Source organism: Medicago truncatula, chromosome 3, assembly GCF_003473485.1.
Source record: "Medicago truncatula cultivar Jemalong A17 chromosome 3, MtrunA17r5.0-ANR, whole genome shotgun sequence".
Taxonomy (NCBI): domain Eukaryota; kingdom Viridiplantae; phylum Streptophyta; class Magnoliopsida; order Fabales; family Fabaceae; genus Medicago; species Medicago truncatula.
In genome coordinates, this window is record NC_053044.1 from 55149952 (window position 1) to 55172101 (window position 22150).

The following is a 22150-nucleotide window of genomic DNA, read 5'->3' on the forward strand; positions in this document are numbered from 1 at the left end:
ATGAAGGAGGCGTTATATAGTAGAGCGAAAGAAAAGAAGGAACTAAATTTGAAATGTATGGTTAAGAATTAACTAGGGTTAGCTCCCCTTAGTTGGTTTGACAGCGATTTTTTTTTTAATTCTTCTTTTACAGGCTGGCTACTGACCGTTGAGCCATTTCATTTTTGAATTTTTTTTATTTTATTCCCTCCCCGAAATTCAAGGAATGCCATTGGTCTTTTACCGTCTTTGCAAATCTTACCGTTTGGCTTATTGCTCGGAGAATTGACACATATGGATTGGCTGTGTCACAGTAGCAATCTATCGAAATGCTCCTAGGCAGTTAATTGTTGAATTATAGAATCGACTGTAGTTAATAACCGAAAAAAACTTCGGCAATAAACTACCGAGGAAAACTAAAAAACTTCGGCAGTTAACTGCCGACGAAACCTCAAACATGTTTTTTTTTGACAAAAACCATAAATTATCATTAATAATATTTATTGATTATGAATGTTTCAATCATTATTTTGTATGTTTCAAACAATTGCAGTATTATATATATATATATATATATATATATATATATATATATATATATATATATATATATATATATATATATATATATATATATATATATATATATATATATATATATAATAAAGAGTATTTAAGTCCTCAAAAAACATTTCAATAAGTGTAAGGTTTTAATATGTCTTTAGTCCTTGCACTTTCATCAGATTTTGGTATTGGTCCCTACACTTTTTTTTGTTTGGAATTGGCCCCTGCACTTTGTAAAAATATTGGTATTGGTCCCTCTATTAACTTTCTGTTAAAAAAAGAACACAAAACTATTGGTATTGGTCTCTGCATTTTGTAAAAATATTGGTATTGGTCCCTGCACTTTGTAAAAATATTGATATTGGTGCCACGTTGCGTGAAATGATTGGGCCACGTGGCACTCCGTTGGTTTTGTGTTTTTTTTTTTAACAGAAAGTTAACAGAGGGACCAATACCAATATTTTTACAAAGTGCAGGGACCAATGCCAAACAAAAAAAAGTGCAGGGACCAATGCCAAAATCTGATGAAAGTGCAGGGACCAATGACACATTTAAACCTAAGTGTAAAAATTAAGCATTTGAATATTGTTTTGCAAATTACTTAAAAAAAAAAAAAAAACTTTGTTCACAATTATTTTAAGACTGATGCTAGTCACACCCCAAAAAAAACAAGTTACACCCAAATTTATTTAAAATTTTACAATAATACCAAAATTGCCCTCTTCATGTAAATTTTTAAAAACCCATCTTTTATGATCATTCTGAACCCTTACCCCCTTTCATCCACAAATCACCATAGATGTGCAACCAATATCTGAATCAACATCTTTGTTATTGATCTGTACTATATTCATAAAGGTTATTGAATTTTATGAATTTCATTTTCGATGAGTTTCTATTTGTTTATTGTTTGTTTTGGTATGAGATATGCCTGTCAATTTGATTTTAAGTGAGAGGTTAGTGTAAATTAAGTTTACGTGTATGTATATAAAAGGGGTTAGTGTAGTTTACGTATGTAGGTTAATGTAAATTCAAGTTTACGTATGTTCAATTTAGGTTAGTGTAAATTCAGTTTACTTACGTTCAATCTAGGTTAATGTAAATTAAGTTTACTTATGTTCAATTTAGGTTAATGTAAATTTAGTTTACGTATGTATATAAGAGGTTAGTGTAAATTCAGTTTACTTACGTTCAATCTAAGTTAATGTAAATTAAGTTTGTAAATTCAGTTTACTTACGTTCAATCTAGGTTAATGTAAATTAAGTTTACTTATGTTCAATTTAGGTTAATGTAAATTAAGTTTACTTATGTTCAATTTACGTTAATGTAAATTTAGTTAATTTGAAATTTTTATTTTAGTTAAAGGGTATATTAATCATTCTGGGGTGTAACTTGTTTTTTTTGGGGTGTGATTAGCACCAGTCTTATTTTAATGTAGAAAATATAAAAACATATTATACCTTAAAAAATATCGTTGCGCACAATTATTTTAACGATTTTTTTATTATTATTTGTATTTAAGTAATGTGCAAAACAATATTCAAATTCACAATTTTTACACTGATTTAAATGTTATTCTTATTAAGATATATATGCATAAGTATAATACTACAATTGTTTGAAACGTACCAAAATAATGATTGAAACATTCAAAATCAATAAATATTATTAATGACAATTTATGGTTTTTGTAAAAAAAAATAAAAAATTGAAGTTTCCTCAGCAGTTAACGGCAGCCGGTTCCATATTTCGGCAGTTAACTGTCGAGGGCCATTTCGGTAAATTACTATGTCACACAGCCTTATGCAATATGTCAACAACAATTCTCTATTGTTAGTAGTATTGCACTAAGAGTATTGCTGCTGACACATTTGGTTTGGCTGAGAAATACGAGTAAATTACTCAAATGCCCCTCAGCAGTTAACTGCCAAAATTATAGGATCTCATATTAGGATCTCATATTTCTTCATTTATGACAACAAAATTATATGAATGAAATCAAGAACGTTATAAAAAGAATCATGTAGTAAAGAATTAAATTTAATTATGGGAAAATTTAGGTGTATTTCCTTATTTAATTTCAGGTTTGAAATTCTTCGGCAGTTAACTGCCGAAGTTTTCCTCTGCAGTTAACTTCAGCCGGTTTGGCGATAACGGAGATAAAATGTGAGGATTTTAAAAACATTTAATGAAATGTAGGGACTATTCTTCAAAGATGTGAAAAATGTAAATATTATTTTTTCGAGGAACAAACTATACCATTTAAATGTTTTAACTTATTTAATTTCAAATAGAGAAATTTAAATATTGTCGCTTTTAGATTAATTGATTAATTTTTGGGAAACTTCTACGGTACACTTATAAAGTGAGGTGTATCGGTACTTTCACTTCATAATTTTATAAATTAACGATCATTTTTCATGTAAGAAATTGTTATTTTTCAATATTTATATTTTATAGAACTTCATTTCGTAAGAAAAAACATCATTTCATTGTTTATAAGAATCATAGTAATATTTTTACATAATATCGTAAAAAATAATCAATGTTCTCCATCATGAGTGATAAAAATTCAAAAAAATTAATTTTATTTCGTTGATACTTTTGATGAATAAGATTTAGTTATTATAATTATAAGTGATAGAAAAACAATATTTTTCTTCAAAAACAATTCATTTAACTATTAATTTAAAAAGTGAGTGTACGGTACACTCAAATATATTGGGTGTACCATAGAATTTGCCTAATGTTTGGTGTTTTAAATATTGTCATCCAATCAAATTTTATGATTTTGCCACATCATTAGTTATGTTATTTTTAAAATAAAACGATCCAACGAGTAATCAATCATATCCCTAATTTTGGTTTTCATTCCCTTTTTACGTTTTTGCAATATTCAATTCATTTTCTCATCTCTGCCTCCCTGTAACTTGCTTGTCACAACAACGGGAGTAGTAGAATAGCAACGACGGTTGACATAACCGTCAACGACGAAGACCTTTTGGTGTTAGTGACTCATGGTCGAGTGACGAGGATGGTATTGCAAGATGCAGCTTTTCAGTGCGAGAAGAAAGAACATGACGACGACAGGTTGTTGTAGACTTTTCGATGTTCGTGGTTGTTATGGAACCACACTACATCTGAGCAGACATCTATTACCAATTTGTGGCATACCTCTACCTTTCCCTAGTTTAGATCTCTCCGACCCTGCCATAAGCAACACCACCATTAGTGTTGGCATCACTTGCAACATCAAGGACGATGTGAACTTTCACGACCAACAAGTCATGTACTTTAACTGATCACAATGAAGAACAAGTCTAGTTTCAGAGAGAGACCAAATTTGAGCTTTGAATATGAAGAGAGACTAGAGGAGTTGTATTTGTTGGCCTGACGCCAACGAGAAACAAGGAGGATGGGGTATATGAAATTGAAAGTGAGAGAATGATCATTGTGGGTTGGTTTCTGCAACGTGGTATATGAGGAGGGATAAAGCACATGTCTAGTATCATGTTAGAATCGCAGTGATCCACGATATCAAACATGCACATAGAACAAGTGGGTGTGGGTGGTTTTGCTTTATTGATTAATTAAATTGTTTAAAAGTTACTAAAATATGACATGACAAAAGCCAAAAGGATTGATTTTAATTAGATGTATGTGTAAGCATACATTACACTTTATGTGCATACTCTTTATTCTCTAACTTCTCCTTCGAAAAACTCAATTTTAGTCATTAAAAAAAATCAATGCAATGTTGATCTCCCTATTTTGACAAAACTGCAATTTTGATCTTAAAAATTAAACTGGAGCTCCTTTGAAAAACTCAATTTTTTTATGGAAAATATTACATAAACACCCTTTAATCATACACCCTATTGTACACCTCATGCATTATGGACATTTTAGTAATTTCATCTCACAACCATACTTTCTCTTTCATCTCCTCTTCCTTTTCCTTGCCACATGTCAGGATTGTGTGTGGGTGTAAGAGGTATATTGCCACATGGGGTGTACATGTATCACCACTCATTTTTTATAAGTTTTTTTTAGAGGATATATTTTTTATAAGTCGAGGAGACCATTGAATTTTAATAGTAATGTCATATCATTCACGCAACTCTTAATTTTTTCCACAATTGTATCCAAATCTCTTAAAAGGATATGGTAGATGTTTAAGTCGTCTTTGAGTTCCTCATCCTCTTTTTATAGCGTTTGATTTGCTTGTATAATCTATCGAAAATTATCTTCCGAGTAGTATTTTCATTTTTCACTACTTTTGAGCAATGAAGGTCCTACGAAGCAAATCTCAAAAAGATACTATACCTTACCCATCTTCTTAAACAATGCACTTGAGTTACATCCTTTAAACTTGCACAATTTCTTTGTCAATGATGGTAGGGAAGGGTAAAGAATACGCGTATAACATTGCATTGCATGTGGCATGTGACTGGCCCCGGTTGTGGTACATATATATTTTCGACGGGTGGGCTATCCAATTCTATGATCCGACGTTTCTATTGCGGGCCCCAAGTTTCGATGAGTTTTTTTCTTCTTTTTCAATCCGTCATTTTGATTTCTGATCGTGTGTAATGAATAATTACGATAATTATTGAATGTATCAAAATTTTAATATAATCACTGATTGTATAATCCAATTCTATGATCCTAAGTTTCTATTGCGGGCCCCAAGTTTTGATGAGTTTTTTTTCTTTTTTTTCAAACAGTCATTTTAGTTTTTGATTGTGTAATGAGTAGTAACGATAATCATTCAATGTATCAAAATTTTAATATAATCTCTTATTGTATATTTCGTCAGTCAAATTAATATTTGACGTTAAAATAGTTTTTCAATGTTGACATTGACTATTTTTATATAGAGATTGATATGACAATAATTAAATACTTACAATGACTAATATGAAAATAAATAAGTGTATTCAGGGGCTCATGTAATAATATTAACGTAACATATTAACGTAAGAGACTATTTTGATTAAAATAACGAACAACCAATGACTATTTTAATATATTTAAAGATTATTATGACTACTCGTTACAAATTCATGGATCAAAATATCTATTATCTCATTTTTTTTTGTTTGGGTACAAGTTTTGATGAGTTTTTCACATAGAATAAAAACAATATTTACCAAAATAAAATACTGATGCAACTCAATAATAGTAATAGGTATAAGACCAAAAAAAAAAAATAGTAATAGGTTTTAAAACTTAGACCGAAAAATAAAAAGTGTTGTTTATCATGAGTAACTGGCGTTTCATTTTTTTTTTTAAGGAAAAAAAATCTATTTTTTTAATAAAAAAGTATCATTTTTGTCATTTTTAAGTGAATTTTGGACATTTATAAAGTTCATAAAGTCTAATTTAAAAGGAACAAAACATCCGTGCATATGCTTTTGATGTGGTAGCTGTGTGTTTTTTATGCGAAGAACCACGTGAAAAGCATATAAGAAAATTGTGGAGGTATTTTTAGGGATCACAAAGCATATTTTCTTTATAGTTTCTCTGAGCCTTTGGGAATCAGTAATGCTTTTAAAGATATTTGGATTGAAACAGACTCCTCTCCTGTAGTGCTTGCTTCAAAGAATTTTAGTCAGATTCCTTGATCCTTAAGAAATCGTTGGAACATGCAAGTAAAAAAAACAGGAAAAACATTTGGATTGAAACAGACTCCTCTCTTGTAGTGCTTACTTCAAAGAATTCTAGTTAGATTCCTTGGTCCTTAAGAAATCGTTGGAACAATGTGATGACATTGGTTAATAGCCTAAATTGTATGGTAACTCGCATCTTAAGAGAGGGAAACCAAGTAGCTAACCTTTTGGCTAATTATTACTTATCTTTAAACTCTATGTTTTACTGTCAAGAAGTTCCTGATTTCATCTTAGATTCTTTTGTAAAAAACAAGTTGGGTTGGACTAACTTTAGAATTTCTTGACCTTGAGAGTTTCGGCCTAGTCCCTTCCCTTTTGTATTTTCTCTTTCTTTTTCTAATATAGTTTTGGTTGGTTGCTCTTTGCTTCCAACCTCTTTTTACTGGAAAAAAAGGCTAAAATATGGTTCTAGTTCCTGCAAATATGTCTCGTTTTGGTTTTAGTCCCTGTAAAAAAAAAAAATTGTTTTTGGTCCCTGCAAAATTTTTTGTTTTTTAAAATAGTCCCTGACCCCATTTTTGTGATGATTTGCATACGTGGCACATGATGACTGGACCCATTTTGTAGGTTTTGGTCCCTGCAAGGGACTATTTTCAAAAACAAAAAATTTTGCAGGACAAAAAACAATATTTTTTTATAAAGGCTAAAACCAAAACGAGGCATATTTGCAGGGACTAGAACCATATTTTAGCTAAAAAAAAAAAAACATATAAGAAAATACACATAAGTTTTGTCCACATGCTCATTCCGTTCCTAAATATAAGCAAGTTTGACTTTTTAGGTTCATTCAATTAATGATGTATGTGATTCATATTATGAACCACATACATCATTAATTAAATGAACCTAAAAAATCAAATTAGCTTATTGAAATGGAGGGAGTATAGAAATCCGATAAATAGAGTTCTATCATAAGTAAAAAAAAATAGCTTACAACTTATCATTTTTTTCTCCAATTTATACATGTTCTTTTATTTGAAAAAAATTGAATATTAATCAAACATATTTGTTTTTAGAGTTAAATATGTTTTGGTTTCTATAAGGTTGTGTTTAGTAACACAAAAAAGTTAGCTTACAATTTATTGGATTAACTTATAAGCTTGTTGGATGAAAACGTGATGTGTTTGGTAACAAGCTTTTCTCACGAGCTTATAGCTTTTTTTGAAAAGTTTTTTCAAGTAGCATTTTAGCTTATAGCTGATAGCTTTTCACATTTTCTTTCATTTCTACCCTTTAATATTATTTTTTATTGAAAAAAACTACCCACGATAAAGAAAAACTTCTCACGTTGTGTTAATGTTTTTTTTACGGTTGCCTTATAAATTGCTTTTTATTTGAATTTTTATTGATTGTTTGGTTGGAAATATGGTTCTTCGGTTATTTTTATTTTATTTTTGGTTTAAATGTGTCATTGGTCCCTGCACTTTTTTTTTTTGACATTGGTCCCTGCACTTTGTAAAAATATTGGTATTGATCCATCTGTTAACTTTCTGTTAAAAAAAAAAACACAAAACCAACGGAGTGCCACGTGGCACCAATATCAATATTTTTACAAAGTGCATGGACCAATACCAATATTTTTATAAAGTGCAGGGACCAATACCAATAGTTTTGTGTTTTTTTTGAACAGAAAGTTAATAGAGGGACCAATACCAATATTTTTACAAAGTGCAGGGACCGATGCCAAACAAAAAAAAGTGCAGGGACTAATGCCAAAATATGATGAAAGTGCAGGGACCAATGACACATTTAAACTTTTTTTTTTTAATACGGTCTCATGTTGCTATCTATTTGAATTTTTTATTTAATTTTTATATGGTTCAAAATATCGTTCTTAGAATCTTATATTTTGGGCAACCAGCCCCTTGTACCACTCATGTTGTAGTTTTTTTTTATATATTTTCTTTGTTCCCTTTTTTTTTTACGTTGCTTTTAATTCATATAATATAATATATAATTTTAAACAAAATCTACAATAAATAGTGAAGTCATTTTAGTTAAATACAAAATATTAATTGAATTCATAAAAAACATTTATCATCTTAGAGTTGAAATTAATTTGAAATTAATTTAAATATTTAAAAAAGAATTGAAAAAGTAAAAAAATTATGTATAAAATTTATTAAAAAAAGAAATAAACAAACATGTCATTTTATATTAATCAGTCACTTCAACAACTAATGTTACCAAACACATTATTTTTAATAAGCGAGCTTTTCAGCTATAAGCTATTAACAATTAGTCATCAGTTATCAGCTAGCTTTTCAGCTATCAGCTAGCTTATAATTGATTTTTATCAAACAGAGCCTAAATGTACAAACTTTTTGTTTTACTATCCCTAACAAATTTATTCGGCTTTTAGTCTCTCAAAAGTTTTCCATCTTTACTATTGGTCCCTCTTTTTAAGTAAACTAATATATACAATTCATATTTTTAAATAGTTTTTTTTAGAAAGTTTACAATATTATAAAAATGTCTTCAATTTGTTTTTAACAAAATATGAATTAAATATAAATTTTTATATTTTTTGCGGTTAAAAATTCATGTTATATTAAAAAGTTTATTTTTTAGGGATAGATTTTTACAACAATCTACGCATTTCTGTACAATTTTATAGAAAAATACAAATGCTACACATGATTGTCTTAAAAATACGGAGCAAAAGTGGTGACTAAAATTTTTATAGGGATTAAAAGTCGAAGAATATTTTTAAATGGACTAGAACGAAAAATTAGTATATTTTAGGGAACAAAACATATTTAACCATTGCTTTTGTGTCGTTTTATATTCATAAGTTAGTTCATCTGCTACCAACAATGGATTGGTCCAAATGGTAAGGGTCTTGAACCTCTCAAACTAGTGGTTAGTGGTTCGATTTCTAACTAATGCGTGTGAATAAAATCTAGTTGAAAGGGGGGAATCCACCTTATATACCACATATTTTCGACGTCGATTAGTCACTTCTAAACATCGGTGAAAAATTCATACTAATATCTTGTTAACCAAAAAAAAACAAAAAACTAGTGCATCTGTTAATTTTATCAAGCATTATAATTTTAACTAACTATTTTATCCACCGTAAACTATAAACTACGTCAGCTTATAAAGTCAGTATGTTAACTTATGCATTATCTAATATATATATTTTTTCAAACAAAGCCATAATGATTAAAAAGAATTACTAGCTTGTAGAATTATTTCCACAAATAAAGTCTTACTAGTGTTTCTTGTATAAATAAACTCTTAATCTCAGAATAAAAGTCCATGTGAGCATAATTCAATTGATAAAAATATATATTATTATATGTAAATGTCGATGTTAAAATCAAAACATCCAACTTATTCACTTTAAAAAATTAAGCTACTTGTAAATAAATAAAAAAAAATATTGAAATCATCTAAAAAAAATGGAAAAACAATAGAAGCGACAAAAGCGTAAAACACACCACCTTCTTAGTGTAATAATAAGGTTTATTTGTCCTGTTGTCTTCGTTTTCATGGTTTCTTCCCTTTTTAGTTTCACCCTAATCTCATCGCTGATTTGAATTTAAACCATTCACTCCACAATGAAGAGGAAGAAAACTTGTCATCTGAAATCTGCACAACAAACGGTTTCAGATTCAACATCAACCATGATGATGACGAAGAGAATTCATGTTGGGAATCTATCTTCAAATTCATCATCAACAATGATGATGACGAAGAAAACAACCGTCGCAACTTGAATTCTCTCTCCATCGTTTCCAAACAGTTCCTCTCCATCACCCACCGTTTCCGATTCTCACTCAATGTCTATCACCCAAAAGAACTTCGTAGTCTCAAAAGGTACACCAATCTCAACTCTCTCAACCTCGCACGCTACTACAATTACCACACTGACATTGACCAGTTTCTTCGCAAAATCTCTCGTTTCCCATTGAAACTCACATCACTTAATCTCTCCAAACAGCTTACCTTTCCTACAAATGGGTTGCGAGTTTTTTCACAAAAGATTACAACTTTGACATCTCTCACTTGTTCCCACATTGATGCTTATCGTTCTCTTAACAGTTCTCATTTGCTACTCATTGCGGAATGTTTCCCATTGCTCGAAGAACTCGACCTCAGTTACCCCACATATTGCAACAAAAATTCCTCTAGCTTTCGTGATGGGATACAAGCACTTTCACTTGCTCTTTTCAAACTGCGTAAGGTTAATTTTTCTGGCTGTCCCATAAACAATCAATCGCTTTTCCACCTTCTATGCAACTGTAAGCTTCTCCAAGATGTCATCATGTTTGACTGTGATCAAATAACCAATGCAGGAGTCACTTCTGCTCTCCGTGAAAGACCAACATTGACGTCTTTATCCTTTTCCACCACTCCTAACAATTCAGTATTCAATAATATACATTTTATTGATTCGTTGGTGAGTTTGAAGGGTTTGACTTCTCTTGATTTGAAGCGTTTGAAAATCTCTGATGAGTTGCTCTACTCGATTGCAAGGGAAGGTCTTCTTTTGAAAAGGCTTGTCCTTCAAATTTGCACGGGCTATAGTTATGCTGGAATCATTTGTTTGGTATCCAACTGTCAACGTTTGAAACATTTGGATCTTCAAGATGCTGGTTTTCTGAATGATATACATGTTGTAAATTTGTCTTTGTTTCTTAGTAATTTGGTGTCCATAAACCTTAGTGGTTGTCCTAAGCTCACCAAATCAGCCTTGCTTACTCTTGCTAGGTATTGTCCTTCACTTGGTGAGATCAAAATGGAAAACATTGGGACGGATTGTGTAGAGAATTCTGATTCTTTGGTGGACTTTGGTGTATACCCTCAATTAAAGTCTCTCTATCTGGGTGAAAATACATGGTTAAGTGATGAAAGCATCATAATGTTTGCTTCCATTTTCCCCAATTTGCAGCTGCTTGATTTTAATTCTTGCAATCGCATATCTAAAGGTGTCTGTGAAGTTTTAAGGAGATGTTCTAAGATTAGGCATTTGAACCTATCCGAATGTTCAAGAGTGAAGCTACTTGGAATGAACTTTGCAGTTCCGAAGCTGGAGGTGTTAGACTTGTCATTTACAAAAGTTGATGATAAAACACTCTATGCGATCTCAAAGAATTGTTGCGGGCTTTTGCAACTATTACTGGAACATTGTGATAATGTCAAGGAGAAGGGAGTGAAACATGTGGTTGAAAACTGCACACAATTGAGAGAACAAGATCGCCTTCTTTACTAGTATTTTGAAAGTGCTGTGCTGAAAGTTTGAACTCTGTTAGTTTTTTCTTTTTTTTTAAGATTTAATTCTTTAAGAAATTGCATTTTTTAAATGTCAACTTACAAATGTGCATTTACTCATCAGTCTATGGATGATAATTCCCCAAGTAAGTGTAATATTTTTATATAATGTACAGTGTAATGCTAACAGTTATTTAGGGTGTTGTTAAATGGCGGATTTTTAGCAAAAACCATAAGCAATTATATGAAGGAATACCGGTGCCGCCATGCAGGTGCCATTGGCTGCAATGACATGTTTATATGGCGGATTTTTGGCCTTCCGCCATCAACACCACTTGGGGGCTATATGCAGTTTTAAATTGTTTTGCTTTTGTTAGCTTTGCCTCGAATTATATAGCTTAAATAATTCATTGGCAACATGAGTTTCACACTTTTCTCTGTTGTTACTTTTCTTAGTTTTCCGTGGTTTCTATCAACTTTTGATATCCAACTTTATGTTATTTCTTTTTGGACAAAACTTACAGCTATTGTATACTTCATGTTCCTGCTCTGCCCTGCCATAATTTAACATGTGGATTATATATTCCACTTTAGACCAGCAACTAGCGGTTTATTTACCTTTTTCCTTACATGCTTAAGAGTTTTCTGTTTATTTTTATTTTTATTATATATGTAAGAGAATTAGAGGTGGTGTAGATAGACATACATGTGATTAGAAATCCCAAACATAATTGGCCCAACTGAACTAATTATTTAACCACTGGATTCTGTAGATATTCATGGATATGGCCGTTTCTTTGGTAGAATCGGAAATAATACAATTCAGCAGTTAAGCTTGATTTCTAATTTGATTCAACTTTGCAAGCTATGAATATTCTTATATGGTTTAGTGTTGATATTATTCTACAAAATGAGTTATTGATTATCCTCTAATTCCTTAGATACTTGAGAAAATATTGTGTAAACTTTTTCTTACCCATTAGTGTTTGCAGCATACACAAAAAATAGAGAAATATGAATATATATAAAAGCAATCAAATCGCTTGAAATCAAGTCAAATTTTCTGCTTAAGTACTTTTCCCTTGATGATCCAATCTACCGACATAAATTAATATTGTAAGTAGTACATGTTGCATTTTGGTTCTAATACATTTTTTCTGATCTACTAGTTTCGATGTTCAACAATGTTTGAGCCTTGTTGAATAAACTGATTAGTAGTCTATATATAAATTATGGAAGAAGTCAGATAAGAAATTGATCCTTATTCTTGCGATCCTGTGGGTTTAGTTTTGCTTCGAAAATCAGTCATTTTTGTATGTTTGCTTCATGAAATTTGTTTTAAAATTTTCATATATAACCGATGAAAGACTTAATATTAGAGTTACATAACTTATGTCCTGTGATTTGTCTGTGATTTCATTCTTTTAGGGAACAGTGGTTTGTTTCATTCATGTAGGGATGTTTTGTGGTTTTAGTTTTAGAATATACATATAACATGTTGTGTAAATAATTTTAGTTTCATTTGTTGTTAGTGCTTGGAAGTAATGTTAAAATTACATCACTTTGTTATTTTACTCGAGATGCTCTAATGTTAAGCTAGATTATTTCTTTGAATCAAAGAAAATAATAATCTGATGGAGAAACAAAGCCTTCAACAAAATGATAGATCCCTTTGTTTTACAAGCTCTCTGATGGTTAAGTAGAAGAATTTCTTGTTAAAATTAACTACAGAATAAATTCAATATAATTTTTTTATGAAGAGGCCATAATTTTACTATATATATTTAATATGTCACAGTAATTACAATCTAAAGCCCTAGGTCAAATGGCTGGGATGTTTGTATATTGCATTTTGCAATATTTTTGAAAGATTAAAAATGAACGGTCCAAGGATCGAACACACAACCAAAAGCTCAAAGGCGAGATGGATTACTGCTGTGCTGGACTGTAAATGTATGACTTATGATGTAAACATTACTATATATAATATAACATTTAGCTAAAAATGTGTTTATACCTATTAAAAATGAAATTTTTGAGACTTTGGGGAGGCCATGACCATCCCCTTTCCCCACCTAGCTCCGCCTTTGCATATGAAAATACCAAATACATTCCTTTTTAAAATATATTCATGGTTTTTCGTTCAATGGTATCAGTACACTCATGCTAAAAGTCATGTCAAGTTCTATTCATTGATTGCTTTAAAATACACTTAAGGATATTGAGCTTACTTAACTTGAGCCTTTTTCTAACCCACTTGGGTTAGTCCGATGGTATTGACTTGGATCTGGGAGTGTGCTCTTCCTCAAGGTTTCAGATTCGATTCTCTCCGGTACTAATTTGGATGGTCTGATTTAGCTTCTTAAAAAAAAAAAAAACTTAAGCCTTTTTCTTCTCTCCTCTGCTAAAGTTTTTGTCTCTGCTAAACTGATAGAGGTGTTTCTTTTTCACAACTTTGGATTTCAGTCTTCTTTTATCTCCTTACCACAACTTTTTTTTTTCTTCTCATTCTTGTCTATATTCATTAACACTTTTTTCTTCTTCCGATCTCATTTTTGTCAAATATTGTTTCATTTAAATCATATTCATCTATTTTTTGTGCAGAAAATTAATTGTAGGCATTAGTCTGAAGATTAGGAAGACAACTTCTGGTATGGATTGCTTCTTATACTTGATTTTTGAATTTCGGTTTCCTTTGTCTCTATTCCACTATTTGAAGAAAGTCAAAATATGAGTTGCGTATTATGTTCACGTTGTGTCGTTGGCATTTTTGTGTGGTTAAGCTCTGTTATTGAAGAACTTGAAGCCATTTTTTAGTGTTTTCCCAAAGAAAATTAAAACTCTCATTACGATATCTTTACTATGGAGTTTGTCCTTTTCGTTTTGTCCATAAAACTAATACAAATTTCATAATATTTATAGTCGCATTGATGTTTCCTGCTTCATGACTTTGCACAAAAATATTATGTGTATGTTGTATCGACTTGGCAAAATGTATTTTACCACTTACTTAGAAAGATGACGGTGTATTTACTTAATACAAATTAGTTTCTATCTAGGTCATGTTTGTCACTTTTTACAGTAAATAATGTTTTATTTTTCATAGATGTACACAATTTGTTTCTATTGTCACGAATTTATTTGTTTTGCCCTGCCTTTAGTTTCTCATTATGATAAATCATTGATATCAACAGCTACTTTGTTTATGTGTTATGCCACAGTTTCACATTTAACCTGTTAGGATGCCAACAAAATGAACTTCCTTCATTGAAAACTTTAGTCTAAAATAGATTTTGCTTTGTTACCAATTAGTCTGCTTTCAAAATATAATTTGTGGGTTTTAGATTCTAAATACAAGTAAATTACATAGAAATTATGGAAAGAAAACTGAAAGAGGTCACAAACATGATAGACTTACAATTATGTTACTTGAAAAAGTAGTTTCATTATGTTAAGCATGGGATTCAACATGAACTCTTCTTTAAGAATTATTTTTATCTGCTTTATTTAATTTACAATTGCTGCAACTGAAAATGCTTCTTATACTAAATTGTATCAGATCCAAATGACTGATGCATACGTTGGAATATGTGGGCAGGAAGGCAAAACAGTGATGAAGTTGAGAGATTACTACGAGAATATCAATAGTACTTCAAATTTATTAACTACTTAAGATGCTTTCCTTTTAGCTTTGTTCTCAATATTGAGTATTTGAATTATGACAGCTGAAATTTGGTTTACAAGGGATATGCTAAAACATATGCACACCTGTAGCTTTTCTAAATCTTAATCACTATGAACATGAAACCATATACTAAAGTGGGAATCCATGCTGTGCGTGATGAAAATTGGAAAAGTTTTAAACATTTTTGTCACTTCAAGATATAGTCATTTTGTCACATATGCAAGTCTCTCAGTATTGAGAAATACATCTTATTCTAAATCAGTCTAGTTGTGATTATATGACGATAAGGGATTCATACTCCTTAACCTCTTTCGTTGTTGGTAAAAAATTTAAATTGTTTTTGACCTATAAATTTCAGTCTTCCAATATAGTGCCTTATTCAAAGATATATTAAAGCGCTACCCATCAACAAACATAGTAATTTGATATCTTATAGTCCTTCTCACGATGGGATTTATGTATTTTTTAGGAGAATTCTTATTTTCCCATGAGAAAAAGTTGATAGTCAGGTGTTTATACTGCATGAGTGGTAAAATTCAGAGTCAACAAGTGCTTACGAGACCGTATAACTTGGCTAATCATGAAATGACTGGAAGAAATAAAAAGACACAAATAATATCTTATGTTAAAAGACAATTGTGTAAAAATAATATCTCATGTCAAAAAATTGTTTTGATTCGGATATTTTTGGCGACACCTCTGCTCATTTTTTTCTTATCTCTTTTTTTACAAAACTTTTTCTTTAGAAGCATTTATCCAACGCACATCCCATGATTTTTTGGTAGTTTATAATTAGTTTACTTTTATTTATATTTTTTATGGATTGGGTGTAATATAGGGTTACAGTTTTGTTATCTACAGATTTACCAATGGTGGGAAAAGTAAGGCCTTTGCCCACCATAAACGTCACCTAATTATGATTATGATGATAGCGTTTCAATTTTAGTTACTTTACAAAGGCTCTGGTATATCATTATAATATTGCTCAAGACAACAGATTGTGGGGACATACGGTGAGTCTCTCAATGCAATGAGAAGGAAGGAGTTACTAAGTAGCATGTAAAACAAAGGTATAATCAAATCTATTGGCCACAATATTCTGAACATGATCAATATGATGCATAAGCGAAACAAATCTTACATTATAGATAGGTCTGTTCCGCTAATGGATCAAAAAGTCTTACCATCGGATCAAATGTGATATGATATGAAGTTTAGCAATTAGGTTTGTTACCAATGCAATATTTATTTACTTGTGTAAATTGGTCAAAATCTCCAAGTTATAAAGTTTATTGTGGAAAATTGGAAATATCTCATTCCTTGCCTTAACAATAATAAAACAAACCACAACCAACTCACAAGAACAAGAACAAGAACTAACATACAAACAATTTGTGGGTCAAAATGACAGAGTTAAGAAGACGAGACAAACTGCATATGTTTAACTGTGGTAGATTGCTACAAGAAGACACATTATAGTTAAGAAAATTGAAAATGAAAGGAAAAGAACTTTAGGAATTAGGAGTACACAAGAACTAAAAATTGAAAACCGTAAGTAATTAGCTATAGGAAATTTCACCCTATCTCCAATAATCCAGGAAGACCGATCCTTGTTTGATAATAGATGTTCAAAATGTCAATTTCTATGGGTGACAATATGTATGAGTTGCTGTGCTAGAACAGAAAATCAATCAAAATGATGCTGTTAATAGTTGTTTCAATAAAGAATGAAAGTGGTATACAATACAATACACTATAGAGTATGATGCGTAACCGAATAAAAACATAAAGAGCACTAAATTAGAGCAGAAGAATGTGAAGGTAATACTGTAGTAAGTAGTAGTAAATCCTAAACAACGGTTTCTCTTTACTTTCTTTGACCTAAAGAATGGATACCCGTGAACCTTCCTTTTCTGAGAGAGAGATCATGCAATATTTTATTCCTAATATTTATGTTGATAAACTAAATAAAGAACAATGTATGTTTATTATGGTAATCCTAATGAGACAAATAATAATAATAATATAATAAGGTCACAGAAAATAAGCCCCACTACACTAGTGTGTCAAATCATGTTGCAACAACTGCTAGCATAAAGGGGAAAAAACAGTGACCAAAAATTTCAATTCCACACAACACAACAATCCTTCTCCCTGACATTCTTGGACCACATTTGATCCATGTTTTTTCCCCCTTTTCCCCTACCCGTACATTATTTCAACACAAAATTTAAAATAAATTACTAATCCACTTGTTCTAAAATCAACAACAATTAATAATAAATCCCCTTCCTTATATTGGATTCAATACTTCAAGTCAATAATAAATCCAAGAAAATCCTCGATACAAGTTTTTTTTTCAAATTTCATTATACCATCAAGAAAGAAAGAAAGAAGTGTTGTTGGTGAAATGAATGAATGAAAGAAAAGGTAGTAATATTTGTATATAATATAATATGCCTGGCTTCAACCTGTCTGCCTTAATGGACGCAAATGCAATGGTACGATGTCAATGTCTGATGAGCAACGAGGTTGTTGTTGGATTTGCAAAGAGAACCACCACCTGTTTGTGAGCAAGGGTATAAGGGTCATTGCATGCTGCTAGTACTACTACTACTACTACTACTGTGGAAGAAGATGAAACAACCACCGCCACCGTGTCCACCACAAACACATCCATTGCTGGTAGCTGTAAAACAGAATGAAAATGATGATAGTCAAGCCAAGCCTTCTTCTTGTCTTTCAGTCGATAATGATGTTATTGCTGCTAATTGCTTCTCTCACTCACACACTCTCCCTTTCTTGATGTTACTACTTGAGAGAGAAAGAGTGTTGTTTTCTAAAATGGGAAAATGGATTGGTTAGGGTATAGAGACAGTAATAGTATTTGCAGGCATTGAGCAAGTTTTGGGGAAGGCCGGTGAAAGGCCATTTTCAACTTTCTCTCTGTTCCTTCTACTCACTCTTTTGTCTCTCCTATCCTATATAAATCTACTCTACCCTTTTCCTACCATTAAAAAAGGGTAGTGTTATTTGAACATCTATTTGCTTGACAATTTTATTTTTATAAAGGCACGAAAATCAAAGTAATAGAAAAAGAAAATAAAAAATGTAATGTGAGTATGAGAGAGAAAATTATCAAAAAAATTATACAAAATGGTTGTACAAATATCATTTCTCATTGAAAAATCAATGTCAAAGTTAATTAATTCGAACCAAAGAAAGGCAAAATGTGAAATCACATTTAAATGTGTTTTTTTTTAAATAAATGTAACTTAGTTTTTAAATGTGCCCTTTCTTAGTTAATTTGTCTATAAAGTTACTAATGAAAGAAATAATTTGATGTTGTTCTAGCATGACCCATGACACGATTCTTTATTATTTTAAGATCTATTTTAAAAATATTCGGTTTAATTTGATCAATCTCAGCTTCATCTTCTCTAACTTGAAACGCCTATCAACGACTACCAAATTCAAGCATTGAAGAGTGTCGTTCATAATGGCTCCTCCATCGCACTCCAATGACTCCTCTTTACATATATAAATACAATCGTTCACAAAATAAAACATATACACTTTTTTTTTCCACCTAATCCCTGTTGTTCTTTGCTCTTTAATTAACTCAAATCGTCAAAGTATTTGCAACCACCGTCTCAACTCTCAATTTAACGGTAGTCGGTCCGATTCGGCCGGTATTCTTGATCACCTTAGGTGTCTCTAATTTGAACACATTCAACAACTATTATGAAATTGAATTACACATTACACATTAAATTAAAATAATAAAAAATAAAAAAGAGGAGAAGTGAATAGCCTAAGGAGAGGGGCAGTTTGGGGTTCCAATTTTTGACTGTAAAAGCATGAAATGACGTATTAGAAAAGTGTGACAGGAATTCTTTACTTCCCTTCCTAAATTGTGTCTCAATGGCTTTTATTGCATTGTCCAACGATTTTATGGTGCACCTCTTTTTGGTTTCACCTTTTTGCTCTCCCGCTCCTTCTCTGTCTGTGTCTGAGTTGTAATTTTCCCAAATGTCTATCATCCTAAATGATCCAACCAAGATTAATAGTACTATTGCTACATTTGTTTTTTCTGTCTATGTATGTTGTTTGTTTGTTCTTGGACTTTAATTATTAGAATTCTATAAACTATATTTCATAAAAATAAAAACTAAAAGTATAATATAGTATACTTCTTTTTTTTAAAATAATTGTTTATTAAAGTGCAGCTCTTTGAATTATTTGTTTTTTAAATAAATAATTAGTAAAACATTAGTACTGGTTCGTTGGTCACACAATAAATGAAATAGCCGTCCTCTCTCATTTATGTATGAGTATGACAGACATACAAAAGCTGTTTCTGTTTTATGTTCTGTTGTGTGCTTTGATTCCTTGAACATTACTCCTATGTTACTCCCCACCGCTACTACCAACAAACATAATACACTTATTTTTTGTTCTTTTCAAAAAAAAATAATACACTTATTTTTTTTTTTTACTAAAATGTAGTAAGTACTAATATGCTCATTTGCTCTCTTAGAAAACACATTTAAAGTATTTTGTGAGCTTAACTTAGTTGGTAGGGATATTGCATATTATATGCAGGGGTCGGGGTTCGAACCTCAGACACCCAGTGTAAACTCTAGCCACTAAGCTACTTGACAAAAAAAAAAAAAAACACATTTGGAGTTAATAGCACGGGAAACTTCTTAAGAGGAACAAAGTAACTACAAGAAAATTGTCGATTGGTATGGTTTTTTAGGGCACAAATTTTGATTTGCTTGCATTTAGATTTAGCAGAAATAGATTTGAATTAAAGAAAGTAGACCAACAATACATGAATCTTGTTTTTTTTTTTTTTTTCTGTAAGAAGAACAATAAATGAATCTTAAAGTGAAGAACATTAAGTAGGAGCTGATTGTAGAGCTGCACTGGGCCTAATTGATTTCATTTAATCATTGGGCTATATTTTGAAGCAAGAGTCCATATTGGTTGAGAATTTCTTTTTCCACCCTCTTATTTTCTCGCGCGCCCAGGTACGCTCCATTTACATAACCCTCCATTTAGATCTATAGATGCATGACACGTGGTAAAAACACATCCAAAGGTTGAGATTTAATATTAAAACAACAATTATTTGTGCTTACTCCCCTCCCCTCTTCCTCTCAACCCCGTGCTTCCTCCCTGTCACAAACCAATCCATGGCTGCCCTTATCCTCTTCCACACCCTTCTTCTTCACCCACGTTCAAGCTACATCAAAGCCTCAATTCAGTTTCTTAATTAATTTCTCCTTTCTCTCTCTCTCTCTAAACCTTCATCAATTATCTATCTCTGTATCATTGTTCTATATTTTGCCAATTCTTTATCCTTTTTATCATGATTCACATCAATTGATATTAATTCAAAGGAATGAAAGTATTTGGCTTGTGAATTTTCTTCGACAGAGGGAGAAAAGAGACTGTGATGGGGAGGAAGAGAGATGTTCCATGATTTGTTATTTTTAATTAAACAAATAATTGTTGTTTTAATTTTTAATCTCATCCCAGAAAGATTTTTTGCCATGTCTTGCATCCATACCTTAAATGGACTAAATGAAGCATACCTAAACAAAAATTGACAATTTTATTTTGTCTGTAGAAGAAGTGGTAAGTAATAACGTCGGAATTCATACACACAACTATGACTCTTATGAGATTTTGAGTTTAAATTGGGTAAATATATGAATTTTTTCTGACCCTTTTTATAAAAAAAAAATTCAGGTCTGACCCCTATGAAATTTTTTTTTTCAAAATGACCCACTTTTATTTTTTGTCCTTTTCCTCGTTCCTGCCATCTGAAACGGCGGGGCTGGGCTGCCGGTCTGACAGCTGTCGCATCCTGACTGGCCACTGTTTTTTTTAATTTTTTTTTTTTTTGTCATTACCGCCATTTGAAATGGCGAGACTCATTTTTTAATTTTTTTTTTCGTTTTTTCTTTTTTTTGGCAGCATTTTTTTTACATTAAAACACAACAAATAATAATGATAGATAAAAATATATTAATTTATTTGAACACATAATACATAACGTTATTAACTACCGATTATTTATACTCGGACAATTTCTCCTAATATGATCGGTATGCCGACACAACCCACATTGTCTCGGTGTCGGAGTCCTCTCCACCACCTCCTCGTCCATTTCAATCCATGCGGGTACTATTGGGTCGACCTTTCTTTAGTCTTCGCATGTTTGGATTATGGCAAAGCACGGGACCGTCGTATGGGAGCCAATAACTCTTATCGTGGATTACTTTGAAGGTTGTGTTGTAGATGGAGTAAACACTCTCGTTTTTGAACACAGGTGGAATAAGGGTTTTGTAGTCATGGCGAAATGAAGAACACGCGGCTATGACATGAGAACATGGCAAATGTAAAGCTTGAAATTTCCCACAATCACACCACCCCGCTCGTAGGTCCACTTTGAAAGTTCCCATTGGCCTTCCCTCCCTGTAGTTGACGGTCTCACGGACTGAGAATGTATACCTTTTGTTATACCCTGTTTTTGGACCTAAAAATACTGGGCCCAATTTCATTTCAAACTTTGTCAATTATCAAAATTCAACTGCACAGTTCAAATTGTCTCTGCCTCGCAGTATTTTCAATCACAATTTTACCTGTGTTTTTCTTGCATAAAACCTTTTGAAATGTCTTTACTTGTCTTGTAAGTCACTCAAAAGTGTCTCTGAATCATTACATTGCTTTTTCTACAGTTTATTTCAAAATTTGCAAAAAGTCATGCAGAAGGGTATTTTGGTCATTTCCTGCAGTGGGACCCATTTTCATCCTTGTGACTGTCTCTGAGTCTTTTCAAATTCATTTTTTTAACTTTTCATCAGTAAACCCTGTTTAAATTCATTTCAAACTCGCATCTGAGTCAGTGTCAGAGTCAATTTGAGTTGGTTTAGGTCATTTTTAGCCCTAGGGGCATTTTGGTCATTTCACATAAAAATTTGGCATAGAGAGGTTACTTTGAAGTACCTCATTTAG

The 22150-nt window shown here is 31.5% G+C and overlaps 1 protein-coding gene across 1 annotated transcript; it reads left to right on the forward strand.

Annotated features, from left to right (window-relative positions):
* The first annotated feature begins 3578 nt into the window (after positions 1–3578).
* On the forward strand, positions 3579–15317 carry LOC11425987 (F-box/LRR-repeat protein 4). Its single transcript, XM_039832121.1, has 4 exons — positions 3579–3634; positions 3735–3807; positions 9734–11472; positions 14996–15317. The coding sequence occupies exons 1-3, from the start codon at positions 3579–3581 to the stop codon at positions 11435–11437; spliced, it is 1833 nt and encodes a 610-aa protein (XP_039688055.1). The 3' UTR covers positions 11438–11472; positions 14996–15317.
* Positions 15318–22150: the final 6833 nt, after the last annotated feature.